At 29.6% G+C, this 27171-nt stretch overlaps 1 protein-coding gene across 1 annotated transcript; it reads right to left on the reverse strand.

Moving 5' to 3' along the window:
• Nucleotides 1-539: 539 nt before the first annotated feature.
• LOC129319604 (prolyl 4-hydroxylase 1-like) lies at nucleotides 540-23026 on the reverse strand. The gene is made up of 11 exons (XM_054964702.1): nucleotides 22975-23026; nucleotides 22155-22202; nucleotides 10976-11028; nucleotides 10069-10134; nucleotides 9275-9349; nucleotides 7831-7905; nucleotides 7361-7431; nucleotides 7222-7273; nucleotides 7024-7113; nucleotides 5015-5107; nucleotides 540-662 (listed from the first exon to the last, which is right to left on the reverse strand). The coding sequence occupies exons 1-11, from the start codon at nucleotides 23024-23026 to the stop codon at nucleotides 540-542; spliced, it is 798 nt and encodes a 265-aa protein (XP_054820677.1).
• Between the last annotated feature and the right edge of the window lie 4145 nt (nucleotides 23027-27171).

Genomic DNA, 27171 nt, shown 5'->3' on the forward strand with positions numbered 1-27171 from the left:
TTAACTGTGACTTGAATGTTGATCATTAGAAAATTTGAAAAAAAGGAAAAAATTGCTCTATTTTAATTACCTTAAGGGAAAAATAGCTCTAACAAAAACGCTAAGGTGTTGGGTGCTCCTTAGAGAATATTTCAAGAGAAAAATTACACTTTTAATTAATTTTTTTTTTTTGACAATCCACCTTTAAAGTGCAAAAGCCTTATGAGTTTTGATATGACCTCATCATTATCCTTTACATGGTTTTATGTTGCCTTGTACTAAAAAAAAAGAAAATAAATGAGTTATTTACATCTACCTTGGGTAACAAGAGTAGGCAAGTAAAAGTAAAATATCCAAAACTTTTCTATATAAAAAAGGTATAGAAGCTTGTTTATTGTTTTTAAAAAATATAAATTCATTGTTTTAACAACTTAAAGCTCATTTCATTTTGTTTCTTTTTTCTTTTTCTTTTAATTATCAATCATTTAGTTGTTATATGACTATATACAACATTAAGGGAAGACTCCATTAATGAAGAACCCTTGTATAGTTAATTATATTTATATGAGATGGTGAAAAGTGTAAGGTCTCTCTCTCATCCACTTTACTGCAGACCATTTTGTCCCAGAAAGTACCTCACATGCTCCATGACGACTATTCGGATCTATTTGTCCATTTAGTCCCTAAAATAACAAAGCAACACATAAAAATGTGTTAATCATTTTCACCCATGAAGTTTACATAAATTGAGATCATACATACAACAAAAACAAGAAACAATAACAATAAGCTTTATCCTAATAAATAAAGTCAGCTAAATGAATTGTACGACACAATTGAGTTCTATCAATTATATCTATGTGATATTCGATATAATTATACATTAGCTGTTGGGCATTAAACACAATCATCCTACCTTATTTAGACTTGAAATCATATATATATATATATATATATTTCACTTAAACTATAGTCTAATTGTCCTTAGTAAAACTTTAAGGCACAATACCAAATTCCTTAAACTTTTACAAAAATGAAAATATTATAATACAAAATTAGCATCTAAAACATAAATGATTATTAGTCATTATATACAATACCTTATGTTTCCATCATTTTCCCTCCATAACTCTACTACGTATGACATAATCAATGCTATTAGAATAGTATGGATATACTTTTACAGAACTAGCTAGGGCACTACTATAATCAATTTTAAGTCCTCTATATATAGTCAAAAGGAAAATATGGCCAGGAAAAAAATACCATTGTTAGTCAATGTACTTTTAACAGCATAAATTCTTATATTTTTTTTTGTTGTTTCTAGTCTCCTAAGTTTCATCTGTTCACAAAACTAGTCTCTATATTTTTCAATATGACCATAAGGACTTCATGGTGGTTGACATGCACATAAACTTTGTTACTTTTCATGTTGACTTGTTAAAAGTATGATGAGTTGATAAAAAAAAGTAGAAGGCACAAAAAAAGCACAACACTAAATCATAATCTTTAAATGCATGGGGCTAAACATAAGAAGGAAGAACATGATGGCTATGGAAAAAAGATAGAAAGGTTAGTGGCCATTTTGTTCATACAATATTCAACTCATCATAATTTTATCAACTCAAGAACATAATTAACATAATTATGTATAAATCACTAGATTTAATTGTCAGTAACAATAAGAACTAACGTTGCAATAGCTAAAAGTTGAGGGACTAGGAACAATGGAAAAAGTATAGAAATTAATATCAAAACATGCTAAAATTACAAGGACCACCAATTGTATTTTGAAGAAAACTCACAAAAGTAAATGTCTATAGTGTGTTCAGATAGAATGAGGAAAAAACAAACCAAAAAGAAGGGAAAAGAAAATAGCCATGAAAATAAAATGTGAGTTCATAAGAAATTTTTGTTAAAATTTTTATGCCACTCTTCCCAAATACATGGATGTACGAACAAGAAGGATCTTATTTGAATTTCAATGGCTAAAAGGAGTAGAAAGCTAAAAAAATTCAATGAGAAAATGCAGATGGTAATCCAAACCAAGGATGGTCCAAATGAAGTTGGACTACATAACCTCTACCTATAGTAAATAAAGGGTAAATGTGTAAATTTAACCATTTATTATTTTTTTCTAGGAGCACCTGATAGGCTAAACTATTAGATGGTGTGAAATAAATTCTCAATTTTAAAAAAATGGAGTATCCAATAGCCCACCGTTAACTTCATATAACAGTTGTTATGTGAGGCCTGCAATGATATGTGGCACTCCACATTAGCATGTGTAAAGGTACAAATTTATTCACAAACTATTTTTTTTAGAAGCATTAGGTAGCCTTTATTATAAAAAATAGACCATCCAATATCTTTCCATCAATTTTGACCAAACATAATTTATTTTTAGACTTATTAAACCCACAAGGCATCAATTTTTTCAATCTTTTTATCTTCATCCTCAATCCCAACTTGAGAAGAAGAGGTTTAAAGAGTTCTTATCTGAAGACATTCATAAAGACGATGCCAACAAAGTAGAAGAAATAATTTATGGCTAAATTAAGTTGAAATTAAGCTTCCCATATGTACTAAAATCAAACTTATACTTCATTAGTACTGTCATCGTGAATGTCTTTAAATAAGAACTCTTTGAATCTATTATTCTTGAGATGAGACTAAGAATGAAGGCAAGAAGATTAGAGAGATTGATGTGTTGTAGGTCTCATAAATATAAAAATAAATGATGATTAGTCAAAATTGATAGGAAGGTGTTAGATGGTCCATTTTCTATAGTAGAAGCTAGCTATCTAGTGCTCCTAAAAAAATAGTTCGTAGTTAAATTTACATTTTTACACATGTTGACATGGAGTGTCACATATCATTGTGGGCCCCACATAACATTCGTCTATTGAAGTTAACAACAGGCTACTGGATGTTCTATTTTTAAAAGTTGATAATTTATTTCACACTATTTGATAGTTTAGGCTACTAGATGCTCTTGAAAAAATACTTCAAGGCCAAATTTGCTACTTTACCCTAATTTCTCCTCCTAATTTTAGTATTTTAGGCTTAGTGGTTTGGACGGGGGAAATTGGGAAGAAAGTATGGAGAAAAGAAAACTAGAAGGAAAAATTTCTAAAAATAGTAAAAAAACAAAAAATTTCACTTCCTCTAAATTACAATATAAGTCATAGTTAACTTATGGTTTACAAACAATGTTAATTAAAACATTAAATTCTTGAAACTGTTCACATTTTTTCATTTGTACTTATTAAATATCCTATATAAAAGCCTTGATAATAATACTAATTAAAATTCTAATGCATATTTTTAAAATAAAATAATAAATAAAGTAGGGGTATAGTTGAAAAAAATATAAAAGTTATTTAATGTCCTACATTTTAGATCAGGTAAGATTTTTAGATGATGCCTTATATTGTGTTTTGTATTTTGTGAGTTTTGACATGTAAAAGTTTCAACTAATATAATTTTAAACTCAAATGAATATTTTTATAGTATTTGGTAGAAAAAAGAACTTAGCTCTACAGGTAAAATGGTGACATTATTATTCCCTTTGACTTGAAACTAATTAAATTTTCTAAAAATAAACAACAAACCCACCAAAAAGGATGCAATAGCACAAATAGGATAATTAGATGCATCCTATGAACCACATATATGCTATGAAGATTTTTATGACTATTGTATTATGTGTCTATATTTGCTAGGCTATCCTATTTCATTGTACTATCAATTTACATAGGGTTAAAATGTATTTTTTCTCCTTTACTTTCCTTCAAGGAGCTTTAGGCACCATATAATCATAAATGAAATATTCCTCCCTAAACCACATTCTAGAGAAGCAGGTATATCCTTTGGTACTATTTTATCATAAACTCTTTTTCTAAGAGCACTAGGTATCGTGAAGTTATTATGTTAAAATAAAATTTAATAAATATTGTTAAAATATTTAATATTGATTAAAATTGATATTTTGAAAAAAATTAATATTGATTAAGTTTCTTAAATTATTTAGGTCATTCTTTATAAATTTTTGTCAACTAATGGTCAAATTAATGGATATTTTAAATAGAAGTATCACTTGTTCTTAATTAGTATTTTCATATAATGTAATCTGTTTCTAATTTTAAAATTGAAAAAAAGAGTTGCAAATTAAACAGGACTTATTCATTTTAGCTATTTATTTGGAGGTTTATTCCTTTCTTTTTAATACAAAGTGCAAAATATTAAAATATTAAATTTAGGTAGTGCAATCTTTTGGAGGAAAATTGTTAGTTGACTAAAAAAAAGATACAAAGAATGACCTAAAATATTTAAAGACTTAATCTTTATTAATTTTCTTATGAGGTCATTTTCTATAATTTATTTAAAAATCTTATGGTTATTAATTATTATAAGGTTAAAGTGCATTTTTCTCGCTGTACTTTCCTTCGAAGAACACGAGGTATCCTGTATTAATAAGTGAGAAATTTGTCCCCTAAACCATTTTTCAGAGGATTAAAAATCCCCCCTTAATGGATCACTAATAGAGGGGCATTTTTTCTCTTTTGGAAAATGATTTAGAGGGAAAAATACTCACTTATTAGTACAGGGTACCCAGCATTTCTCAATGGAAAGTATAAGGAAAAAATGCATTTTAACCCATTCATATAATACACTTATTATAAGGACCTATCACCAACTTTTCATAGATAAAGGAATTACATTGAAATCAGTCAATGCTTTTAAACTTTCAAAATTGCTCTCAATGAAATTCATCAACTAGAAGAGGTTATTTAATTAGTTATGAGAATGTTTAATTGGTCAAGGAATATGAAAGCCTAGAAAATTTAGAGGAAAAAAATATTTTCTATTAAAAACTATGACAAAGGTCCTTATAACAAAGGACAAGGGAGTAAAATTTAAAGCAAATCAAATATTTATTTTAAGCATAAAAAGTGTAACTCTTCTCTTATAATTTAAAAGAAAAATGCGCCTGGTTGCTCTTATATATAAGAAAGCAAATATGGATACTAACCATACTCCAAAAAAGTACTGCATTTCCTTTCATAGGTTTGACAGAGATCCCTTTGACAATTTTCCCACCACAGTTGCACTCACTTGAACCACCCTGCAATGCATTTATGCATATTAACAAGAAGCAAAGGATCCTCTTTTGACAGATTCCAATTAAAACTTTAGGAAATGTTAGCATAATAATACAATGATAACAACAATCATCTTAATTACAATAGTCATCTTACCAAGTCATTGAATGTTTCAAGTAAATGGTAGAATATAGGTAAAATAAAAACAACAACAAGAATAATTTTTTTTACGTAAAAAATGCATTGATTAACATAACTAGTTTTAACCATGAATACATGTTTTCTTATAAATACATTGATTAACATAACAGGTAGACTTGTGCTTATAACATTTATACTTTTATTGAGAGACCGATGACATGGAAAGGACTACATGTGAAGGGTTCGAACTAGCAAAATGCTAAGTAAAGTTGCAAAGGACATTAGTTCTCAAATAAGGTGTCATTGTTACCTTTCTCACATTAGGGAGTCTTACAAAGGAAGTGAAATTTATAAGTTTAAGGGATTATTTCATCTAATAGGTTAGTATTTTGGAATGAACTTATCCTTTAAACTCATGCTTGTAACAAGTTCTTTAAGACTTTGGAGCTGGATAAGTTTAAAAGAGCCATACTTTTGAAAATGATTTTAGAGAGAACTTCAGTAAATGACATATGTAGGGTTTTAATTTCAAATTAGGACCAAGGGATTGAATTAAAAATATATTTTTATAGAAAATGACCAAAAGGCCCTTTAATTTGTTAGGGTTTTAACAAGTATATTTCATATTTTAACGAGTCAACAATATTGAGTATGTAGAAAGTATTTTAAACAAGTTCTCCTTATAAATTCACATGTATGTATTACTGAATAGACAAGTATGTTAAGGTGTTAATAAGTCCACTTCATATTATAACAAGTCAACAAGATTGAATATCTAAAATGTATTGTCATCAAGTTTTCTCAATGAATTCACAAGTACGCATTACTAAAATGACAAGCTAACTGAGGGTTTAAACAAGTCTACTTCATAATGTAATTGGTCAACAAGATTGAATATCTAAAATGTATTGTCATCAAGTTTTTTCAATGAATTCACAAGTATGCATTACTAAAATGATAAGTTAACTTAGGGTTTAAACAAGTCTACTTCATATTGTGACTACCAACAAGATTGAATATCTAGAATGTATTGTCAATAAGTGTCCTGCGTGAATTCACAAGTACACGTTATTAAAATGACAAGTTATATTAGTATTTTAATAAATCCACTTCATATTGTTATAAGTTCAACAATATTGAATATATAAAAAGTATTGTTAAGAAGTTCTTCTAATGAATTAATAAGTATGCATTTGTGAAATGACAAGTTAAGTTAGGATTTTAACAAGTCCACTTCATATTTTAAAAAATGAAAGACATTTTGATCATTTCCTATCAAAACATATTTTCAATCCAGTCCCATAGTCTTGTAGTGTATTTTCATATTCTATTGATCTTGATTTAAAATTAAACCCTTATAAGTGTCATTTACTAAAATTTTGTCTCGATTTTATCAACCAAAACCTACTAAGAAAATTATCAAACAAACAAAAAAGTATACTACTTATTGAAACTACATAGTTTTGGAGTTTATAAAGCACTGGCCAAAGATGACAAAAAAAAACACACAGAGAGAGAGAGAGATAAAAGATTTTACTTGCGCATTTGTAATAACAGACACTGAACCTGACAACAATTAAATGTTGAAAATCTTTCCTATCTATGGGATGTTATCTCTATATGATTGCTTCATTTACCATCATTTGTTTTAAATAAAGCATGACTACTTATCTCATATAGAAAAGAACCTATATTTGTGACACTTTAAAGACAATTTTGCACTTATGCTTCATAACTATCTTCTAGTAATGACATAGAAATAGTCTAAATGAAAGACTTTAGGAAGCAAGAAGTTCACCCATGGGAAATATGTTTCACCACCCTCAACATTGTCACCTATATACATAAGCATTGTTGCTATTCGCTGCCCACCATTTTTCAAGTTGAACTGTTAGTGAAGAAAAAAGCACAAAAAGGTGCAATTTTATCAAAGCCAATTCAAGGCAATTCTTGTCATTATAAAAAAGGAAGACAAAAAGTAAGGAATCAAACTCACAGTATCTAGAAAATAGTCAGGATGGGCTTTATAATATTGATTCTTCTCATACCTATGATTTTGCAAATTTTAGCTTTAGTCCTAGGAAAGTAATTCATTTTTGTTTGAAAAGAATGGAGAAAATGAAGGAATATCCTACCTTAAAATTTGAATAGCCTCTCCATTTTCAGATGGTACTTGAGCATAGATTGAAATTCTCTTTTCAATTGCCTGGATATACAAGTTGAACATGTTTTATCAAAGTGTTTAATTTATCCTCACCAAAAAGAGAAGGTTTTCCACTATTGGGCATATCAATTGAAAAAAGATTCAACTCAAGCCCAAGCACAAAGCAAAACTAACTAATGATTTTAAAGAAAACTAAAATTTATTCTATAACAATGAAAACACAAATAATTAAAAAAAGTTGCACAATAAGAAAGGAAAGTCAAGATCACATATACATAGAAATAAGACATACGAGTGTAGTTTTTTCAAAATTTTTTTGGAAAAGGTGAAGCAATAAGGTGTCTAGTGTTTATGCTATAGATATGATATTAAATTTGAGGAAAAAAAATCATAAAACAATAAAGTATTCTCCAAAAAAAATTGTAATGTAAAAAAAAATACCTGCACCATTGGGTGTTTTCTATCTTTCCACTTTAGGAACATACCAGAGCTTGTCCTGCCGTTGCTCTTGTAATACTACAAAACATGAAGGAAAATCAAATGAGAGGCTCCTTGGCAGGTTACAAAACTATGAATATTATTTGAAAGACACAAACAGTAGAGAAGTTGACAGGCTAGAAAAGACATATTGTAGAAATCATATAATCACGTCTTTAAAAAAAACATTATACTCGCTAGATCATGTTACAATAGCTATGAACACTAGCTACCACTGTGAAAATGAGGTTTCAGCTAGTTATATTTCAGTTCCACTACTAGATGGAGTGTAAATTTATATTAGTTTTCATTTGCTAACCCTATCTATAGCTACAATAATTGTGCAAGCAAGCTAATGTAATCAACAATGCAAATTGTAAAACAAAATGTTTCCCTATCTTTATTTTAAGCTTTACATGTTATAAGCAATTCAAGAGGAAAGGAAACCCTAGTTCCAATGTTCATGTGACTTTTTCAAATGGCATTTGAGTTTCCAATCATAGTATCCTATGGTTTATTGGGGTATGCCCATGGGAACATACTACATGCCTTATGCTACACCTTCCTAGTTTACACATAAAAAAATATGAGGGTTAAAATGTATTTTTGCCTCTATACTTTCCTTTGAGGAGTGTTGGACACCTTATATTAATAAGTAGGATATTTTCCACCTAAACCATTTTCTAAAGGAGTAAAAAATCCCCCACCATTAGTGATATGTTAACAGAGGTGGAATTTTACTCTTCTGGAAAATGGTTTATAGGAAAAAATGCCTCACTCATTAGTATAGGGTGCTTAGCACTACTTAAAGGAAAGTATAAGGGAAATTCACTTTACTTGAAATATGCAAATGACAATGAGATCTCACAAAATATCATGATTCTTCTCAAGTCTCTAGGGACCTTTTAGACATTAATGATTTTTATGAAATAACTAAATTACCCCCAGTTTAAAATAAAAAATAAATATTAATAACTATTTTAGTTTAAGCAATATTACTTTTCTTTTTGGCAATGACTAAAATCGAACAACCAATTGCAACTTTCCTTGTGAAAATTTTTAATTTACTGAAGTCTAAGTGTTGTAAATGTCAGTGACTGTTTAGTGTAAGCAATAACTACTTTTCTTCTAGTAATGACTAGAATGGAGCAAAGAACTACAAATTGAGCATAGGAAGTTGTAATTGCTTGATCTATTTAGGTACTGCTAAAAGAAAAATAGTCATTGGTTAAATTAAAGTAGTCACTAATATTTACTTTTAGGTTAAATTAAATTTTTGCCCTTGTACTCTCCTTTGAGGAGCATTGGGTACCCTATAATAATAAGTGGAGCATTTTTCTCCCAAACCAAGTTCATGTTTTAGATGGTTTGGATAATGAAAACCAATCAAAATAAAAAACCATTCTACCTTCCCTGTTGTTTCATTCACCACTTTTGACCGTTTAAGGTGAGGGCTCCCTATAGCCTTAAGATAGTCACATTCCTGTAAAGGAAAAATAACTTCAATTCTAATTAACACGTCAATTTCATCTGCAAAGTTGTTATGATCAAAAACTTTATTTAGAAGGTAAATTTGCTAAAAATGATTAGTATTAATGTTACTGTTTTAGTAATCATGACTTTTTCTTGTCTCACATCATCAGAAGACTTTATATGAGGATTGCCCAATAATGAAACAAAAAGCAACCCATACTACTTTATAGTTCACAGCTAGTAGAACCATATGAGAAGTATCAAAAAAAGATCCACCAAAATTATACTTTGTTAGGAGAAATTATAGTATGTACAAATGAATAGAGAATGTGTAATATGGTCACAACTATTTCGTGGCATCATTTACTAAAACTGATTTAAAATGAATTGAGTCTACTAGCCATATTAAAAAAAAACATTCACATATGTGTCAATAAAGGAAAAACAATAGTAGGAAGAAGCCTTATTCTACTAGGTAGGGTCGGTTTTATGGATTGAACAATACCATTGTATTCTATCATTAACTAAGTTTTTAGAAATATTGTTAACTAAGAGATTTTGTTCAACAACTTTCATTAGTATTTTTTTGTCTTCCTCCACCCCTCTTAACAAGCCAAAAAAATAAAATAAAACAAAAACAAGGCCATAATCTTCATCCTCTATTCTATAAAATGACTCCAACTCACCATGTTAGTACATAAAATTTGGCAATAAAAAAAATATTCATACCTCCATGCTTAAGAAGTTATGCAGTAAAATGATTCGTGGAGACCAGCTAAGAACTTCAGGTTTGATCTACAAAAAGAATTAGGAGCAGAAGAGAATAATCAAAATTCAAGTTTTCATCAAGCAAATCAACTCTACTCTCATTACAAAAAGAAATGACTTAAACCAACAGACAAGTTTGAGAGAGAACGTATAAACTAAGATCTAGAATAAATGGAGAAACATGTTCAATTAATTTTCACTTGAAAATTATTTCATTAAAAAGAAAAAAAAGATAATTAAATGGATCTCATATGCATTCAATCCATACATCAATACAAAAAGCATACTCATATTTTAACCATATACTAGCTTAACCCTTAGTTTGGATGGAGAAAAAAGTAAAGGGGGAAAAAACTAGGGGAGGAAACTCCCATTTACTATTTTTGCAAATATTCTCTCCTAGTTTTATTTCCTCCCTATGCTTTAAAAGTTCATTTCCACTTATAAAGAAATAACTTATTCTACTTTAAAAAAAAGTGCAATCATGACCAAATGGTGTTTTGGACTTTATTTGACAAAAATCAAAAGATGTAAAAGTAACAAACATCATATTGTAAAATCTCAACATAATAAATTGTTGACAGAGAATACAAGATTGTCGATCTTCAACTAATCTAAATTAACAAAAAGAAAAATATATAATTACCATTTCAAACATGACAAGTTCACAACCTATCTATAAATGTAAAAATGATAATTAAGGAAGATAAACAAAATTCTCTTCCTAGTATCTAGACAATAAAATCCAAAATACTTCCAACACTTGCACTCGCCATATACTTTATCTGAGGTTGATAGTTCTTTTAGAGAGATTGAACAAATTTCAAACAAGAAAGGTTTAGCAGAAACAAAATAGAAATATACATACATATTTAAGACGTAAGGTTTCTGCTTCCTTGTCATTTTTCCATAATAGAATATCTGAAAATCAAAAAATATAAATTTAGAAAAATGAAAAGAAAAATTCCTAATTAGAGAATGAAAAAATATATATATATTGTAACAATAACATTCTAGTAAGAAGCTTATTTCTTCTAGCATAATAAGGAGAGAAAACTTGTTTGCAAATTATTGTGTTTGTAGGATTGTGATCTTCATGATTAGAACTGAATGCCAATCTTTGAGGGAGATGACCTTATTCAACCTCTAGGATGGAAGAGGGACTCAAATTGTGATAGTTTGGGATGATCTAGGTGAGGGGTGAAAAATGGAAATAACAGCACTAACTAGTTCATATGGATTGTGAGATGTAAGGGAGAGAGTTGGTCCATAGGCATGGAGTTTTATGGAGATCCTAATAATAAATACTAGAATATTTATTTTTATTATGTTGTAAATACCCTATGTTAGGGAGTCAATTTAGGATCTAGAATATTCTTACTTTATTTTCCTAATGTTAGGGCTTCTAATTAAATACCCCTTTTGTATATGTTCTTGTACGCTCTTCATTCCAAAAATAAGAGAATTATTTTCTCTCCCCTATTAGTCGTAAATGATATCAGAGCCCATAAGTAAGACACATGATAAAATTAATTGGAGTTGAACCCCAAGGATCACAATGTTGCTTAAAACACATTGCACAATCTTAAAGGATCCTTGAAAACTAACCCATGCTAAGAGAGAAGTTATAAGGTGGCTTTTAGCCTCAAAGGGTTGACAATTTTGTTCATTCCTAATAACCTCAATAGTGACAACTATAGAGGATGGACTCAATAGGTTTGATTGGCTATTGAAAGGCTTGAAAAGCTTGGTTATATAATGGGAGAAGTCACTACACTAGAATCTACCAATGCAACCAAGGTTCAACTATGGAAGATTGAGATTTCAATGGTCTTTTCATACTCATCAATGCTATGGTCTTCTCTAAAAAAAATGAAAAAGCTTCATGTTCCTACCTTTCACCTATGAATGAATATTACCTTGAAAAAAATGGCACTTTGGTAAGAATTGCATCTTAACAGTGAAGAAAATTGGTGTTGCTCTGATAATGCTATAAATTTCAACAGCGAGTTGATAAAGAAAGGCTAATTGAGTCATAGTAAGTCATAACAAAGAGCTTGATGCTATCCAAGGATGATTATGAGCCGAGTCCCTCTATATTCTATTTGTAAAGCCTTTGCAGAAATTAGGAGAGAAGAATCTTGTTTGCGAGTGATGGTGCAAGACAAGAAACATGCTCTGCCTTTTACTTCTAAGACATTTTCTTTAGTCACTCATTCATTAAAGTTTAATAAATCTAAAGGCAAATTGGTTTGTGATTAGTGCATAAAGAATTGTCACATGAAGGATAGTTGTTGGGACCTTTATGGAAAGCCTATTGATTGGAAACTAAAGAAAGGCAAGGGAGGTAGTCGTATTTACATGCTACCATAAGTGATGACAAAACTAAAGAATCTTCTTCTTAGTCACAAAATAAAAAGGATCCACTTAAGAAAATCCTGGAATTATTAAATTTATCCAACCTGGTAAGACCCCATCACTGATTAATGTCAAAACTTTTAAAAGGAGGCAAAAAAAGAATAGAAAAGTGACAGCAAAAATGGGACTATTGGTTTAGGAGAAAATCCTATAGGTAAAGACTAGCTAACACATCTAAGTAGAAAGGAAAACTAGGTAGTATTGGTTAGAGTAATGAGTAATTTTTTGGGTCTTTAAATCTATAATTTGGTCTAAAGGGGGGTAGAGTATTTTGGAGAATTATGGTCAAAGTGAGGAGAGTTTTAGCCTCTCGAATGCTAGATTAGGGGTGAAGAAGATAATCTTTTCTCATCATTTTATCTTTCTACCTTAATGTGTATTTGTGAGAGGCTTGTGCTTATGCTGCTATCAAAAGGGTGTATTTTATTATGTTTCTTGTACTCTGTAATTGTCATCAGAGTGTATTTTTAGTCTTATTTTGCTTGAAATCCTACTGTATTATTCACTAAACAGTAATTTTTAGTTATATTTGAAGTGTATTTTCTGATTTTCCTTGTTTTTAAGCTTTATAGAGTAGAGGGTTCCATTGTTTGGTATAAAAAATGATTGATCTTCAGAGTGTGACAAACTTATATGAAGAAATGGCAACAACAGCAACATGATGTCAAAAATATTGTCAAGAGTGGCAAAAAAAAGGAAAAAATGCAGAAGAAATCGGAGAAGTGAAAATACTTTTAGACAAAATGGAAATGTGTGTTGAAATAGAGAAGAAATCATACGTGAAGAAGGAAAAGGAAGATGCTATAGGTAAGAAGGAATTTGAGAAGAAACTAGTTAAGTAAGAGACAAAGGGAGAAATGTAAAAAATTCATGAGATTGAAGAAGGAAGAGTGAAAGAGCCTATTATTGAACAATGGTTAAAATTATCACCTTTTTCATAAGGAGAGAAGCTTGAAGAAGCTTTTAGTGACAATCGACAAGAAAAGATGAAACATTTAAATCTTCAAGTTTGGGAAGCTATTAAAACCATGCCAAAAAATTTTATAGCTATTCGACATAGATGTGTTGTAGTAGAAGAATCAAAGAAGGACATGAAGAGAGCAGGAAAGGTCAAGAGGGCCCAATCACAACACTAGATATATCATGAGCAAGCAAGAGATAGAATAAAAGTTGAAGATGATGATGGCAAAAAGGCTCAGGAAAAGACATGCAGTGCAAATATGAGAAGCTTGCATGTTTGAAGCTAGCCATTACAATTAGGTGAGGACAAAAATGATAAAGGTAGAGAAACAAGTAAATAGGTATTAGATCAAGTAGGAAAATTAAAAGTAGAAGAAGCCCAAAACGTTGGCAATGGAGGATCTTTTTTAGGGCTAAATGGGCCGTACTTAGTACAAATCACAAATGAACCTAATAGATTGGTCAGTTTATAATCAAGCCTATTCATTATCACAAGGGTATCCAAGTCTCTGATTTAATTTTAGAAACCCCCTATAGTAATTAATGTTTTGAATACGACTACCTAGAGTATTTTGTAAGGGAGTTCCCATTCTCATTGATATAATCAAAAGGCTTTTCTTACCTATACACCATCAAGGTATTAAGAAGTAGTGGGTTTAAGGTTGCTCTCTATCATGATTAGTTTCTAGGTTTAAGGTTTTGTGCACAGATTGCCTCTCTATTCACTTTTTTTGGATTAGTTTGTGATTTCAAAAAGGAAATAGGTCCATGTTTATATACAGTTTCATGCCATTTAGGAGAATTTTCTTATTTTCTTACTACTAACTCCATGAGAAGAATAGAGACGAGGGAATTCCTTTACTTGTTAGAAGTCAACAAGGCATAAAAAGAAGAGGAGGAGTGAAGTATCGATTCTATAAGCAACAAACATTAAACTAGAGATGTTTTCCCTTTTGTTGGGAGTTGATGAAATAGGAAGAAGGGAAATTTCTTTTGAAACAGAAGTGATATACAATCTAGAGATGTTTCTTTGCTGCTTGATGCTAAAACAACAAGAAGAAGGGGCATTGGGGTTATTTTTGAGCCTATTAAGAGGTTACAGACAGACTATGGGAAAGAGGAATACATATTGATGTTGACAAAGGTTGTTTTGGAGGGTCCACTGAATGAAGCATCCTAGGTTAGATTTAAAGAAGGGATACACAATGAACTAAGACAGCTAGAGGTATGTGATGTTCAAGGTAGAAAATAAATACATTGCAAAATTTTATTTAGTTCAAAAAGAAAAATTGATAAAAATAACTCTTCAAACAAGTTGAAGCTTCTCATGTCAAAGATAATGAGGTTGATTGTGAAAGATCCCTCTTGGTTTTTATTTTCTATCATCTTCTTACTAGAGCATAAGATTAGGGGAGCAGAGCAAACTAAACTCAAGATCAAGCAGGAATATTAATTACTAATTTTCATGTTTGCCTTATGAAGCCCGCTAAAGGAATTGGGATTGCTATCCCTAGTAGAACAACTTTTATTAATCATAAATCAATTTTCTACCAGGGCAAGGGAAGAAAATAGATGTATAAAGGTTAAAGATATTGCCAAGAGATTGATAGAGAATAACATGATTATTGAAGTAGTTGATTTCACACTCAGGTTTGAAGGAAAAACTTTAGCACAGACAAACTTGATTTCATATTGACAAAATTATGAAGATTGTTGGGAGAGAATTGAACATAGGATTCTTGGTTATGCTATTATGACAAGTTCTACCAATCACCTTGAGGGCAAGGTAGAACTTCAGGGGGAAGTGATGATAAGACTCTATCAATGGTCAATGTCAAAACTTTTAAAAGGAGACATAAAAAGAATAGAAAAGTGACAGCAAAAATGGGATTGTTGGTTTAGGAGAAAATCTTATGGTTAAAGATCATCTAACACATCTAAGTAGGGAAGAAAAGCTGGCTAGTGTTGGTAGGAGTAATGAGTGATTTTTAGGTCTTTAAATCTGTAATTTCATGTAGAGGTGGGTTAGAGTATTTATTGTGGTCGAGGTAAGGAGAGTTTTGGCCTCTTGAATGCTAGATTAGAGGTAAAGGTCATCTTTTTCATCATTTTATCTTTTTATCTTAATGTGTATTTGTGAGAGGCTTGTGCTTGTGCTGCTGTTAAAAGGGTGTATTTTATGATGTTTCCTATACCTTGTAATTGTCATTTGAGTGTAGTTTCAGTCCTCATTTTGCTTGCAATCTCATTATATTATTCAACAAATAGTAATTTTTAGTTATGTTTAAAGTTTATTTTTTGGTTTTCCTTATTTTTAAGCCTAATAGAGTAGAGGGTTCTATCACAACCCTAACGACAGCAACCAATTACTATAATTGTACGTAGAGGTAATTTTTCTCAAGCCTTATCTACTAAAAAAGGTTTATACAATGGTAATTGCTAGATTGTTAATTTTGGAGCTTCATATCACATGACAAATGATTATACATTATTCTCATCTTATACTCCTTTTGCTAGAAATATCAAAGTTCAGATAGCAGATGGTACTTATTCCATTGGTGCAAGCACATAGAGTATTAAGATCTTATATACTCTTACATTTCATTCAGTACTTCATATTCCTAACTTGAAGTACAACTTATCATTTGTCTATCAATTAGCCCTTGAAGCACACTGTCATGCTAATTTCTTTACTTTTTACTGTGTTTTTTAAGATCTATTAGTGGGATGATGATTGGTGGTGCTAGGGAATACAATGGTATCTACTACCTAGACATAAACAATATGAAAGGCTCTAGTTCTTGTAATATAAGTGTCTTTTGCTAAGGATGATGATCTTTGATTGTTGCACATTGTTTATGACATCTTAGTTTTTAATATCCATCTAAATTGTTTCCTTCTCTTTGTTCAAATAAAGATATTTCCAACTATCATTGTGATTTTTATGAACTTGCAATGCACTATCATTCTTCTTTTCCTAGAAAATGAATATAAAACATCTCATCCTTTTTCTACTATAGACAATGATCTTTGAGATCCATTTAAATTTCCAAATTAAACTAATGAAAAATAGTTTATCACCTTTATTGATGATCATACTCGAGTTTGTTGGGTGTATCTTTTAAAAGATAAAACCAAAGTTTGTTCTATCTTTGTTGAGTTTTATAACATGATAAAAAATCTATTTTACAAAGCCTTCACATTGATAATGACACTAAGCACCTAAACAAAGTATAGGAACATTCCTTAAAGACATGGAATTCTTCATAAAAGCACTTGTGCTCATACACCCCCCACAAAATGGGATTACTGATAGAAAGAATAAACATATCTTAGAAGTTGCTAGGGCTCTTCTATTTACCACTTATATGCCTAAATTCTATCAGAGGGATGTTGTCCTTATTGTCACTTACTTGAATAATAGGTTGCCAAGTTGACCATTAGCTTATAAAACTTCTCTTGAGGTATTTTATTTATTCTATCAGATTCCTTATCTTGGAAAAAGTCTTCCTTTGAAGTTTTTGGGTATTATGTTTGTTCACATTCATAATAGCAATAAACTTATGCCTTATGCTGTCTGTTGGGTCTTTCTTAGGTACTTAACCACATAAAAGGGGTATAAATGCTTGGATCCTCTCACAAAATGTCTCTTTGTCACTAGGGATATCACTTTTCATAAAAAGGTTCCATTCTATTTTAAGCCTTTAATTTAAGGGGAGAGTAGGAGTGAATTTCAGCCTATTGAAGAAAATTAGTCACCATATCCTATTAATTTAGAAAACCCTCTCATTTTTTTATCCTCTTGTTGTTGCCTAATCTAATGTTGAAGGGAATCTCAATGACTCAAATAAAGATATAAATGAGAACTCTATAAGGGTTTATACTCGAATGAAAATAATCAAGCAGCGAGCCACAAGTATCTAGTGTGAACCAAGAATTAGAACTAGGTACGAAGCTTGATTATAATCAAATATTAGAAGTTATTGATGTTTTTGATATAGATCTACTTGTTAAGGAAATTTTTCATGATCAAACAAAATGAAATTTAAAGTGATCTTGACCTTCCTATTTCTATAAGAAAGAAGCTTAGAACTTACACTAAGCATCCAATTGAGAGGTTCATTTCAAGGTACTTTCTTCTTCATATCATTCCTTTATTGTTGGTCTAGAAAAAATTAAAGTACCAAATGATATAAAGGAGGCACTTGAATCACTTGAATGGACAACAACAATTATCGATAAGATGGATGTTATAATGAAGAGTAGTATATAGGATGTGATTGACATTTCAAGAGGCAAGAAACCTATAGGGTTCAAGAGTGTGTTTGCAATCAAGTATAAAGCTAATAGGACATTAGATAAGTATAAATCTAGTTTGGCAGCCAAAGGCTTCTCACAGGTATATGGCTTAGACTACGTTGAGACATTTGCACTAATTGCAAAACTTAACACTATTAGAATTATCCTCTTACTAGCATTAAATCTAGATTGGTCTTTGAACCAAATAAATGTCAAGAATGCATTCCTAAATGGTGATTTAAAGGAGGAAGTACATGTGATGCTTCCATGTGCTTCTGTAGAGAAGAAAATAATAAAGTATGCAAGCTGAGAGCCTAAAAGAGTCATTATATGGGTTAAATTAGTTCCCTCGTGCTTGGTTTTAAAGGTTTACAAATGTCCTCAAGGCTGAAGGCTACATTCAAGGGTGAAGTGACCATACTATGTTCTTCAAGCACAAAGAAGGTAAGAAAACTATCTTTGTGGTTTATGTTCTTCAACCACAAAGATGGTGCTGAAGAAATTACAAAAATAAAGTTGTCTATGGCAAGAGAGTTTAAAATCAAGGATCTTAGTGAAATGAAATACCTCCTTGGCATGGAAATATGTTTCTCAAAGAAAATATGTACTTAATCTCTTAAAGGAAATAAGCATGTTAGCTGTAGACAAAGTAATACTCTAGCGAGAATGATCAAGCAAAAGAAGAAAAATAAGAAGAAACCAATGAAGAAGGAAGTCAAAGAAGAACAGGTTGACCAAGGGAGATATGAGAAGTTAGTTGGCAAGCTTATTTATTTATCTTAAGAGAACTCTTAGGAGAGGTCTCATATGCAAAAAGTCTCCAAAAAGGGATACAGAAATTTTTACAGATGCTGATTAGGATGGTGCTTATAATGATAGGAGATCAATCAATCTTAGGATACGGTAGCTATTATGGGGTAATTTAGTTACCTAGAGAAGTAAAAAAAAATGTAGTGTCAAGAATAAGTGCTAAAGCTAAATACAAAGCAATAGCTCATAGAATTTGTGAAGGACTATGGCTTAAAAAACTATTAGAAGATCTGAAACTTGAAGCAATATTTCCTATGATACATTATTTAGACAACAAAGCAGCCATTAGTATTTCTCACAATCTAGTCCAACATGATAGAACCAAACATATTGAGGTTGATAGGCACTTCATTAGGGAAAAGATTGAAGAAGGAGTTGTATGTCTCATCTTTGTGTCAAGCCAAGAACCAACAGCATATATTCTCACAAAGGGGCTTTTAAAGGAAAAATTTGAAGACTCTATGATCAAGTTGGATATGATAAATATCTATGATCTAACTTGAAGGAAAGTATAGAAATCCTAGTAATAAATAAGAATATTTATTATTATTATTATGTAAATACCCTATGTTTAGGGAGTTAATTTAATATCTAAAGTATTCTTATTTTATTTTCCTAATTTTAGGGCTTCTAATTAAAGGCCCCCTGTGTATATATTTTTTTGTGCTCTTCATTTAGAAAATAAGAGAATTAGAGCATGTCTGAAACTATTTTTATTTTATTTGTCTAAGAACTGGTGTTTTATAAAACATGTTCTGAGAATAAAAAAGTAATGAGAATAGGTATTTTTTTCATTCTCTCTTATTTTCCAAAACAATTATCTCAGAACACCTAAAATTTATTTTTATTTTTTTCAGAACAATATTTCATTTTTTTGTTGTCCAAGACACTTTTTGAAATCACTTTACCAAATAGTTTTTTTTGTTTTGAAGAATAAAAAACTGTTTCCAAAATAGGTTGCCAAATAGGCCCTTATTTTCTCTTCCCTAGTAGCCGACAATTTTGGCTAAGTTAGACGAGCTAGCCCAAACCTGGCAAAAAAAAAAAAGTTAGGTCCGAGCTTGACTATATGAGCTTTTTTTAAAGGATAGGATACTTTAAGTGTGATCCCTGTAAGAATTGAGCCTAGCCTACTTGAATTAATGGCTTTAACCTTAAGGACTAATCTAATTATTCTTCATCGATAATGCAATGTACTTTTAAGATAACTTGGCATTACCATAACAGTGTTTAAAAATCCTTGGAAGCATTTTCTTGTTAGGATTGTTTCTTAGGTTATTGAAACAAGAGAAAATGATAGTACAATCCATTTAAATTAGGTAAATGATAGATTAATCCCACGAAATGGTATAATTTCCTTGAAGTCACTTAGGATCTTTTTGTCATTAGGGAATTAAAGGAAATGACACATTTGCCTAGACATTCATCAGAGTTGGAAATTCGTAAGTCTACATTCACAACTTTAGTTTCAATATTAATAAGTTTTGTCCCTAAATTCACAACAATTTATTAGCCATTCGTAAGTACTGGTACGCAAGTCTAGACAAGTATTAAAGTTGAAAATTCACAAATCTTCATTCACAACTTTGGTTCTTAGATTAATAACTTTTGTCTCAAAATTTGCAACAATTTATTATGATTTGCAAGTCCTAGTGTCAAAGTCCAAACATGCATCAAAGTTGAAATTCGTAAGTATCCATTCACAACTTTGGTTTCAATATTAATAAGTTTTGTCCTAAAATTCATAATAATTTATTAGCCATTCGTAAGTCCTAGTGTGCAAGTCCAGACATGCATCAGAGTTGGAAATTTGCAAGTCTTCATTTACAACTTTGGTTTCAATATTAACAAGTTTTGTCCTTAAATTTGCAACTATGCAATAAAGAATTGTAATTTATCAATACCCTTTGAGTAAGCATCAGTACCCATGTTTTTCAGCATTAAGCATGGAGGGAAAATGAAGACCTCAATAATTTATGTACAATAACCCATATCAACTTCAACTATCACATATGGGACAAGAAAATTTCAAGGAGGAGAGGAAATTTATCCACGTACAACAGACACAACAGAGGAAGAATGTTTGCTTATATATACCTAGGTACAGCAGCTAAACAAAACAAACAACCCACGCACAGAAACAAAAAAAAAGGGAACATGAGAACGAGAAGAAGAAAGAGAAGGAGAAGGAGGAGGAGGAGAAGGAGAGGGAGAGGGAGACGGACCAGAAGAAGACCATAAAGGAGAGAGATGAGACTAGGAACAAGATGAAGCAGAGTCTAAACGCGCGCAAATTTTTCTTCAGTGAGGATTGAGATTTTTGTTTACTTTGAGGGCAATTTGATCATTTCATTTGATTCCCTACTGACAAAAAGATTCCAAGGGATTTCAGGAAAATTATACCATTTTATGAGACCAATCTGTCATTTACCTAATTTAAATGGATTTTTTGTCATTTTTCCAAAATATTGTGTAAAACATTTTAAAGTATTGGGTGCTCTTTTAAAAAAAAGTTAAAAGTAAAAATGTACCTTTATGATAAATAAATCTTGTCCTTGAGATCTACATGTAGTTTTTTCTTATTATTTTTTATTTTTTTACTTGCGATTCAAACTCAAAAGATTAATCAGTAGAATTGATGTGCCAATTTCTTTTTGACTTATAAAATACAATGACCTCCTCTTAAGTTTGTTAAAATTATATAGACATTTCTTTTATTTTCAAAATCTATAATTTAAGAGGAAATGATAATAACGTCTCTCAAAAATGTATAAAGAATAATTTAATTCTCAAAATATCATAATTTTCTTGAAGTCTCTAGAAACTTTTCTGTTATTAATAAATTTATATAAATTATCAAATTACCCTTGTTGAAAATAAGTGATTCATAAGTTTTATTTAAATATTCACAACTTTTTTTCTTATATTTGCAACAATGCAACAGCATATAAAGAATTAACATGCGAAGTTGTGATTTGCTATTGCATTATTGTGAATATAAGAAGGAAAGTTGTAAATATTTAAACAAAACTTGTGAATCAATTATTTTTAATAAGGGCAATTTGGTAATTTAAATCAATTCATTAATGATAGAAAAAATTTTAGGACTTCAAGGAAATTATTGCATTTTAAGGGACTAAATTATCATTTATACATTTCAGAGAGATTTTATTGTCATTTTTTCTTGAAACAAAACATCTACCATAAATCTTATTGGCATTACATCTTTAGTATCTATTCTCGACAGGTGATCATATTACTTGATCTAACGTCAGTTAAGATGGGTAATAGCTTCAGACCACAAATCATTCCAGTACAAACCTGAGACATGCTCACTTGCTATAAGAATAATCAAAATCATTCCAAAAAAAGTTTAAAAAAAATCATTTCATTCAACAAACAGGGGAGGACAAACGTTTCAATAGTTACAACCACAAAGTGCCAAACAATAATTTGATCATGGAAAGTCTATATTATGTGTGTGTAACAAAACATAATAATTTCAAAATCTTCAAAATTCTTATGTCCTAATGTGAAAGAATATGATTGCATTTGTTTACCATGGGAGTCTTCCAATTTTCGTAAAAGTGCCAATTGAGAGACAGAACCTGCAATTCCAAAATAGAAAACAATCCGTTCATATGATTGCACTGTGTCAAGCTATCTTGAAATTGCTAATAAGTCATCCAATATTTTTTTTGAAATATATTATCATTCTATTTCTGTTGTCAACTCTACATCAAAGTAGAAGATATCATCCTCCAGTTAAGAAAGGAAATAAAACACAAATAGAAGTTGGGATTTTTTTTTTAATGACAAATGTTGGGATTTTGCATTCTGTTTCTGGGTTGCTAATAAATTTTCCAGGAAGGCAGGACAGACAAGTTTCTAAAAGAACAGATTCCCCAGTTTAGGATGTTCCATCAACTTGGATTCATCCGAAGTTTAAACTTCACTTGTTTCACTGTTTTGTTCATAATTTTAGGTGAATAACAACAAAATCATGAAAAATTAATTACGGAGGAACAACGTCGTGGGTCCATCAAGTGGCGCCCAGTTCTTATTACTTTGCCTCTGTTTTTTTGGGGTCTCCTTTTTTGTTCAATACATTGTTTCTTTCTCTTCCCTAACCTCACATAAAAGAATACCGCAGAAGAACCAGAAACAGATAATTGATAAACCACCCTTCAAAAATAAATTGAATGATAAGAAGCTTTCATGATTACCATACTGAACTTCTAGTGAACAGACAAAAGAAAAAAGTACTATTCTTGTTGTTTAAGAAAACATGAAACTCAACTTGAAATTCACGCGCAAGTCACCCAAAAAAAAAAAACCAATTCATATTAGCATATAATTTTTTTTTCTTTATTCCATTACCGATGACTAGGCCGACGGTAACAAATGTGAGAAGCCCAAAGATGAACTTCATGATTGCCAGCGAAGAGACAAGGAAAAAGAAGAATGAAAGAGGAGTGAAAGAAACGAAGAGGATGCGTGTGAGAGAGAGAGAGAGAGAGAGAGAGAGAGAACGAGTGGGGAAGAGGTTGGTTTGAGGTGGAGCAACTAGTAGAGGGATTAAATTTAGGTAGAATTTTAATTAAGAACTATAAGAGAGATTTCATTTTAGATAGGTTTTAAAATTTTAGTCCAATCCAAGAAAAAAAATTAAAAGAATTTTGACGATAAAAAATTAAAATATTCTTAATTTATTATACAAAATCATTAGTTGTTAATTTCTTCACTCCACTTGTTAATTTAAATTTACAAATATAAGTTGCAAATTACATGAGTTGACATATTAATAATTATATAACACTTGACATCAGTTGTTCAATTATAAGTAGCAACATTAATTGTTAAATTGCTAACTTTACTTATTAATTTTCTAACATCAGTTGTAAATTACAAGATATGTCAGTAATTTACAATTGATGTTAGTAAATTAACAAGTAAAATTAAAAAATTAATAACTAATATTGCTGATTGTCTGATAAAGGGATGCAATTTGCAACTCATATTCATAAATTAATAAGTGTAATAATAAAATTAATAACTAATAATTATGTATAACAAATGAAAAGTATTTTAATCTTTTTATCGATAAAATTCTTTTGATTTTTTTTTCTGAATTGAATTAAAATTTTAAAATTTTTTAGACCCATTTAAAATTAAATCTTTACGATGGCATTTAATTAAGATTCTCCCTTAAATTTATTTTGGAGAGGCAAGGGACGCGTGGTTATATATGTTGCCATGTCAGTCTCTCTTAAATTTTATTTTTTTCACACCCCTTGTTTTGCCCCTTGGGACTAGCCTCTTTTGATTACTAAAATAATATACTAGAATTTCAAATCCACTACTTTAACATAGTAAAATCAGTTCTGGATATGAAAAGTAATATAATATAATTATTAATTTAATAATGTTAGTAATTTGAAATGTATAGTACATGAAAAGAACAAGGAATAACGGTGGGATGAAAACAAGGGGCCCATTTGCACACCGTAAAAAGCATATGATGTACTTTCCTATTTTAAATTATAAAATAATTTTAAAATAAAATTTAGTGTTTTAAAATATAAAACACTTTAATTCAGCATTTCAAATGATATTTTTTAAATATTATCTTTTTCATACATTTTTTCTCTTCAATATTGATTTTTCAATAGAAAATTAAATTAAAGGTATTTTTAAAATTTTATATTGTTGTCTTAAAAAAATAAAATTGTAAAGTGTATTTAATAAATTTTATTGATAAGTGAGATTTTATCTAAAACTGTTTTATAATTTACGATGAAGGGAGTAATTAAGAAAAAAGAAAAGAAAAAAAGGAAGTATTTTTTAGAAAAAGAAAAGAAAAAAAAAAGGAAGTCAAATCATAATGAGAGAATGACAGAGATATCTAGAAAGATCAATTAATTTAATTTAAGTTTCAAATATCAAATTTTAAAAATTTATAATTTATTTTTTTAAATTTTAACATAATTAAAGAATAAACTGTTTTTTCCATTAAAATTTGTAACATAAGTTGTAAATTTATTACAATAAAATTATAAAATTAAAAATCAAACTTATAAATTCCTAAAGTCTAACACTTTAGACTTAAGTTAAATTAATTAATCTTTTTAAAATTTTTCTATCATTCTCCCATCATAATTACAATCAGAGTTTCTATTCCATTGGGATATAGGCCTCCAGGTTTGGGTTTTGGATGGTAAAAGTGCCTCTGCTAGTCTTGAATGTAGATCTACTTCCACTTTTTCTGCATCTTTTCTAGATCTTACAATGAACTTATGATCACTGGCTTCCTTTTTTAATTTTTAAATTTCTTAGAATCGGTGTAGAAAGTTTTTTTTTTTAAAAAAAAACAAACTGTTCACATATGTAACCTGTAGAAAGTTTGAAATCAATTTAATATAGATTGTCTTCTTCTCTTCCTTTTCACACTTCGATTCGTTTTCAGTCCAATATCATGCCAATACCAGTATTTAATCCTGTCGAACGCCAACAGATTTTGTGCCTCACTACCTCTTGCTATTTTTTTTTTCCCTTCTACAGTTTTCTATATATTTAAAAATTATGCTAATTTTTTTAAAAAATTTAGAAATTATGTGAATATTTTTGAGCAAGGTGCTGAAAACAAGACTGATTTTCAATGATTAATGATCGAAACCATTATTGAATTATGATTAAGCTAATCTTAAACAAAATATTTTATTAAACTGATCAAAATAATGGTTTAATAGTTTTATTGGTGCAACTGAATTTAACCCGAATATCTATGTTATGTTTTTGAAGGAAAATGACAAATAAATCAGCAAATGATAAAAGAGTACCACAAAATAGGGTAATTATTTTGAAATTTGAGGTATTTATCTAACATCAATTTTTTTCACGAAATGACTATAATGTTTCTGAAAGTAAATGACAACTTTATATTAATAAATGACTACTTTTATTAAACGAGTTACCGGAATATTGTAGAAATATTATCAAAAAAAAAAAGAATATCGTGGAAAATGATTACTTCCATTTGTCAACACTTATGTAATGAAATTGAGAAATAGAAATAGGTATTCCATATGCTATTTTAATCCCTTGTTTAATTAAAGTAGTTATTTGTTACTCTAAAATTGTCATTTACCTTTAGAATTCAACACTTGTGAAATGAAATTGAGAAATAGAAATAGTTATTCCATATACTATTTTAATCCCTTATTTAATTAAAGTAGTTATTTGTTACTCTAAAATTGTCATTTACCTTTAGAATTCAACACTTATGAAATGAAATTGAAAAATAAAAGTAATCATTTCCTACATTATTTTAGTCATTCAATTAATAAAAGTAGTCATTTGTCAATCTACAGTTATCATTTGCTCTCAGAATTCAATACTTATGAAATGAAATTAAAAAATGAAAGTAATTATTTTGTCCACTATTTTAGTCACTCGCTTGATGAAAATGATCATTTGTTACTATGAAGTTGTCATTTACCTTTGAGGGCATTATATTCATTTCATGAAAAAGTTAATATCATATATGTCCTTAAAAACTTCAAAATAATTACCTCATTTCGTACTCCTCTTTTGTTATTTAACTATTTGGGTGAAATTTATTTGTCATCCTCTCAAAAAAAAAAAAAACCAATTCATATCATAACAACATGAAAATTTGTTTTGATGTGATTTTGTAATAAGCTCTTAAAGGGACATATTTAGCAAACACACAAAATATTGGGGTAAGACTAATTAAATCACACACCCTTTGTAATAAATATGATAAAATCTAATACTAAATACCACAAAGATAAGAAAATCATCACACCCTTCACAAACCTTATGAACAATGACTCACACTCTCACTAATTTAAGGGAAAAACTAAATACTTAATTATATATATATATATATATATATATAAGATGCTTGTTTTCAATTTAATCAAGACATATGAATCTTTTTTAAATTTTTTATTCTATAATAAACTCTTTTGTTATTAATATTTTTAATACATCAAAATTCATTTGTGTTAATTTGATTGAATAAAAATATATTAAGCACGTAAGTTTTCCCCTAAATTAAATTATCATTAATTTCTCCTGAACCTAGTTGATCTATCTCCCTTCTATATTTGAATCATGTTAATTTTGTCTTTTATACTTTTTTATTCGTTGATTATGCCTTCCCTAACATTGATGTCACATGCCAAAGTCTCATATTTTTTCTCAATCACTGGAGGATATAATAGTAATTTTACTCCAAATTGATTAAAACCATCTTGCTTGTGCAACCTATCGATTCCAATGGGCATGACATTTTCTATTAAGGGTCTTCTTTTGATAGTAGCTTCCCTACCAAGTTTGTTTACAAAGTTACTGAAAACAAAGGCAGCAACAACAATTTTGAAATTGGTCCAAAATTTGGAAGTGACCTACTTATTTAAAAAAATAAAAAATAAAACCTTTATCTAGAAAGCTACTTGGGATACCTTCATACCAAATTTATCACCTGTGATGATGTTAGTCCTTATAAGAGAGTCTGTAATTTTGGTTGCTATTCACTAGATTCTTCCATCC

This window comes from Prosopis cineraria, unplaced genomic scaffold, assembly GCF_029017545.1.
Source record: "Prosopis cineraria cultivar Desert tree isolate PC_DT_omini unplaced genomic scaffold, ASM2901754v1 PC9, whole genome shotgun sequence".
Classification (NCBI taxonomy): domain Eukaryota; kingdom Viridiplantae; phylum Streptophyta; class Magnoliopsida; order Fabales; family Fabaceae; genus Prosopis; species Prosopis cineraria.

Excerpts from the sequence above, each read along its gene's own strand:
- LOC129319604 (XM_054964702.1), bottom strand. The coding sequence starts at position 23,026 with ATGAAGTTCATCTTTGGGCTTCTCACATTTGTTACCGTCGGCCTAGTC. Across the intron at positions 7,906-9,274 it reads TGAATGAAACAACAGGGAAG|TATTACAAGAGCAACGGCAG; the intron begins GTAGAATGGTTT and ends CATGTTTTGTAG. Across the intron at positions 7,432-7,830 it reads GAAAACACCCAATGGTGCAG|GCAATTGAAAAGAGAATTTC; the intron begins GTATTTTTTTTT and ends TTGTATATCCAG.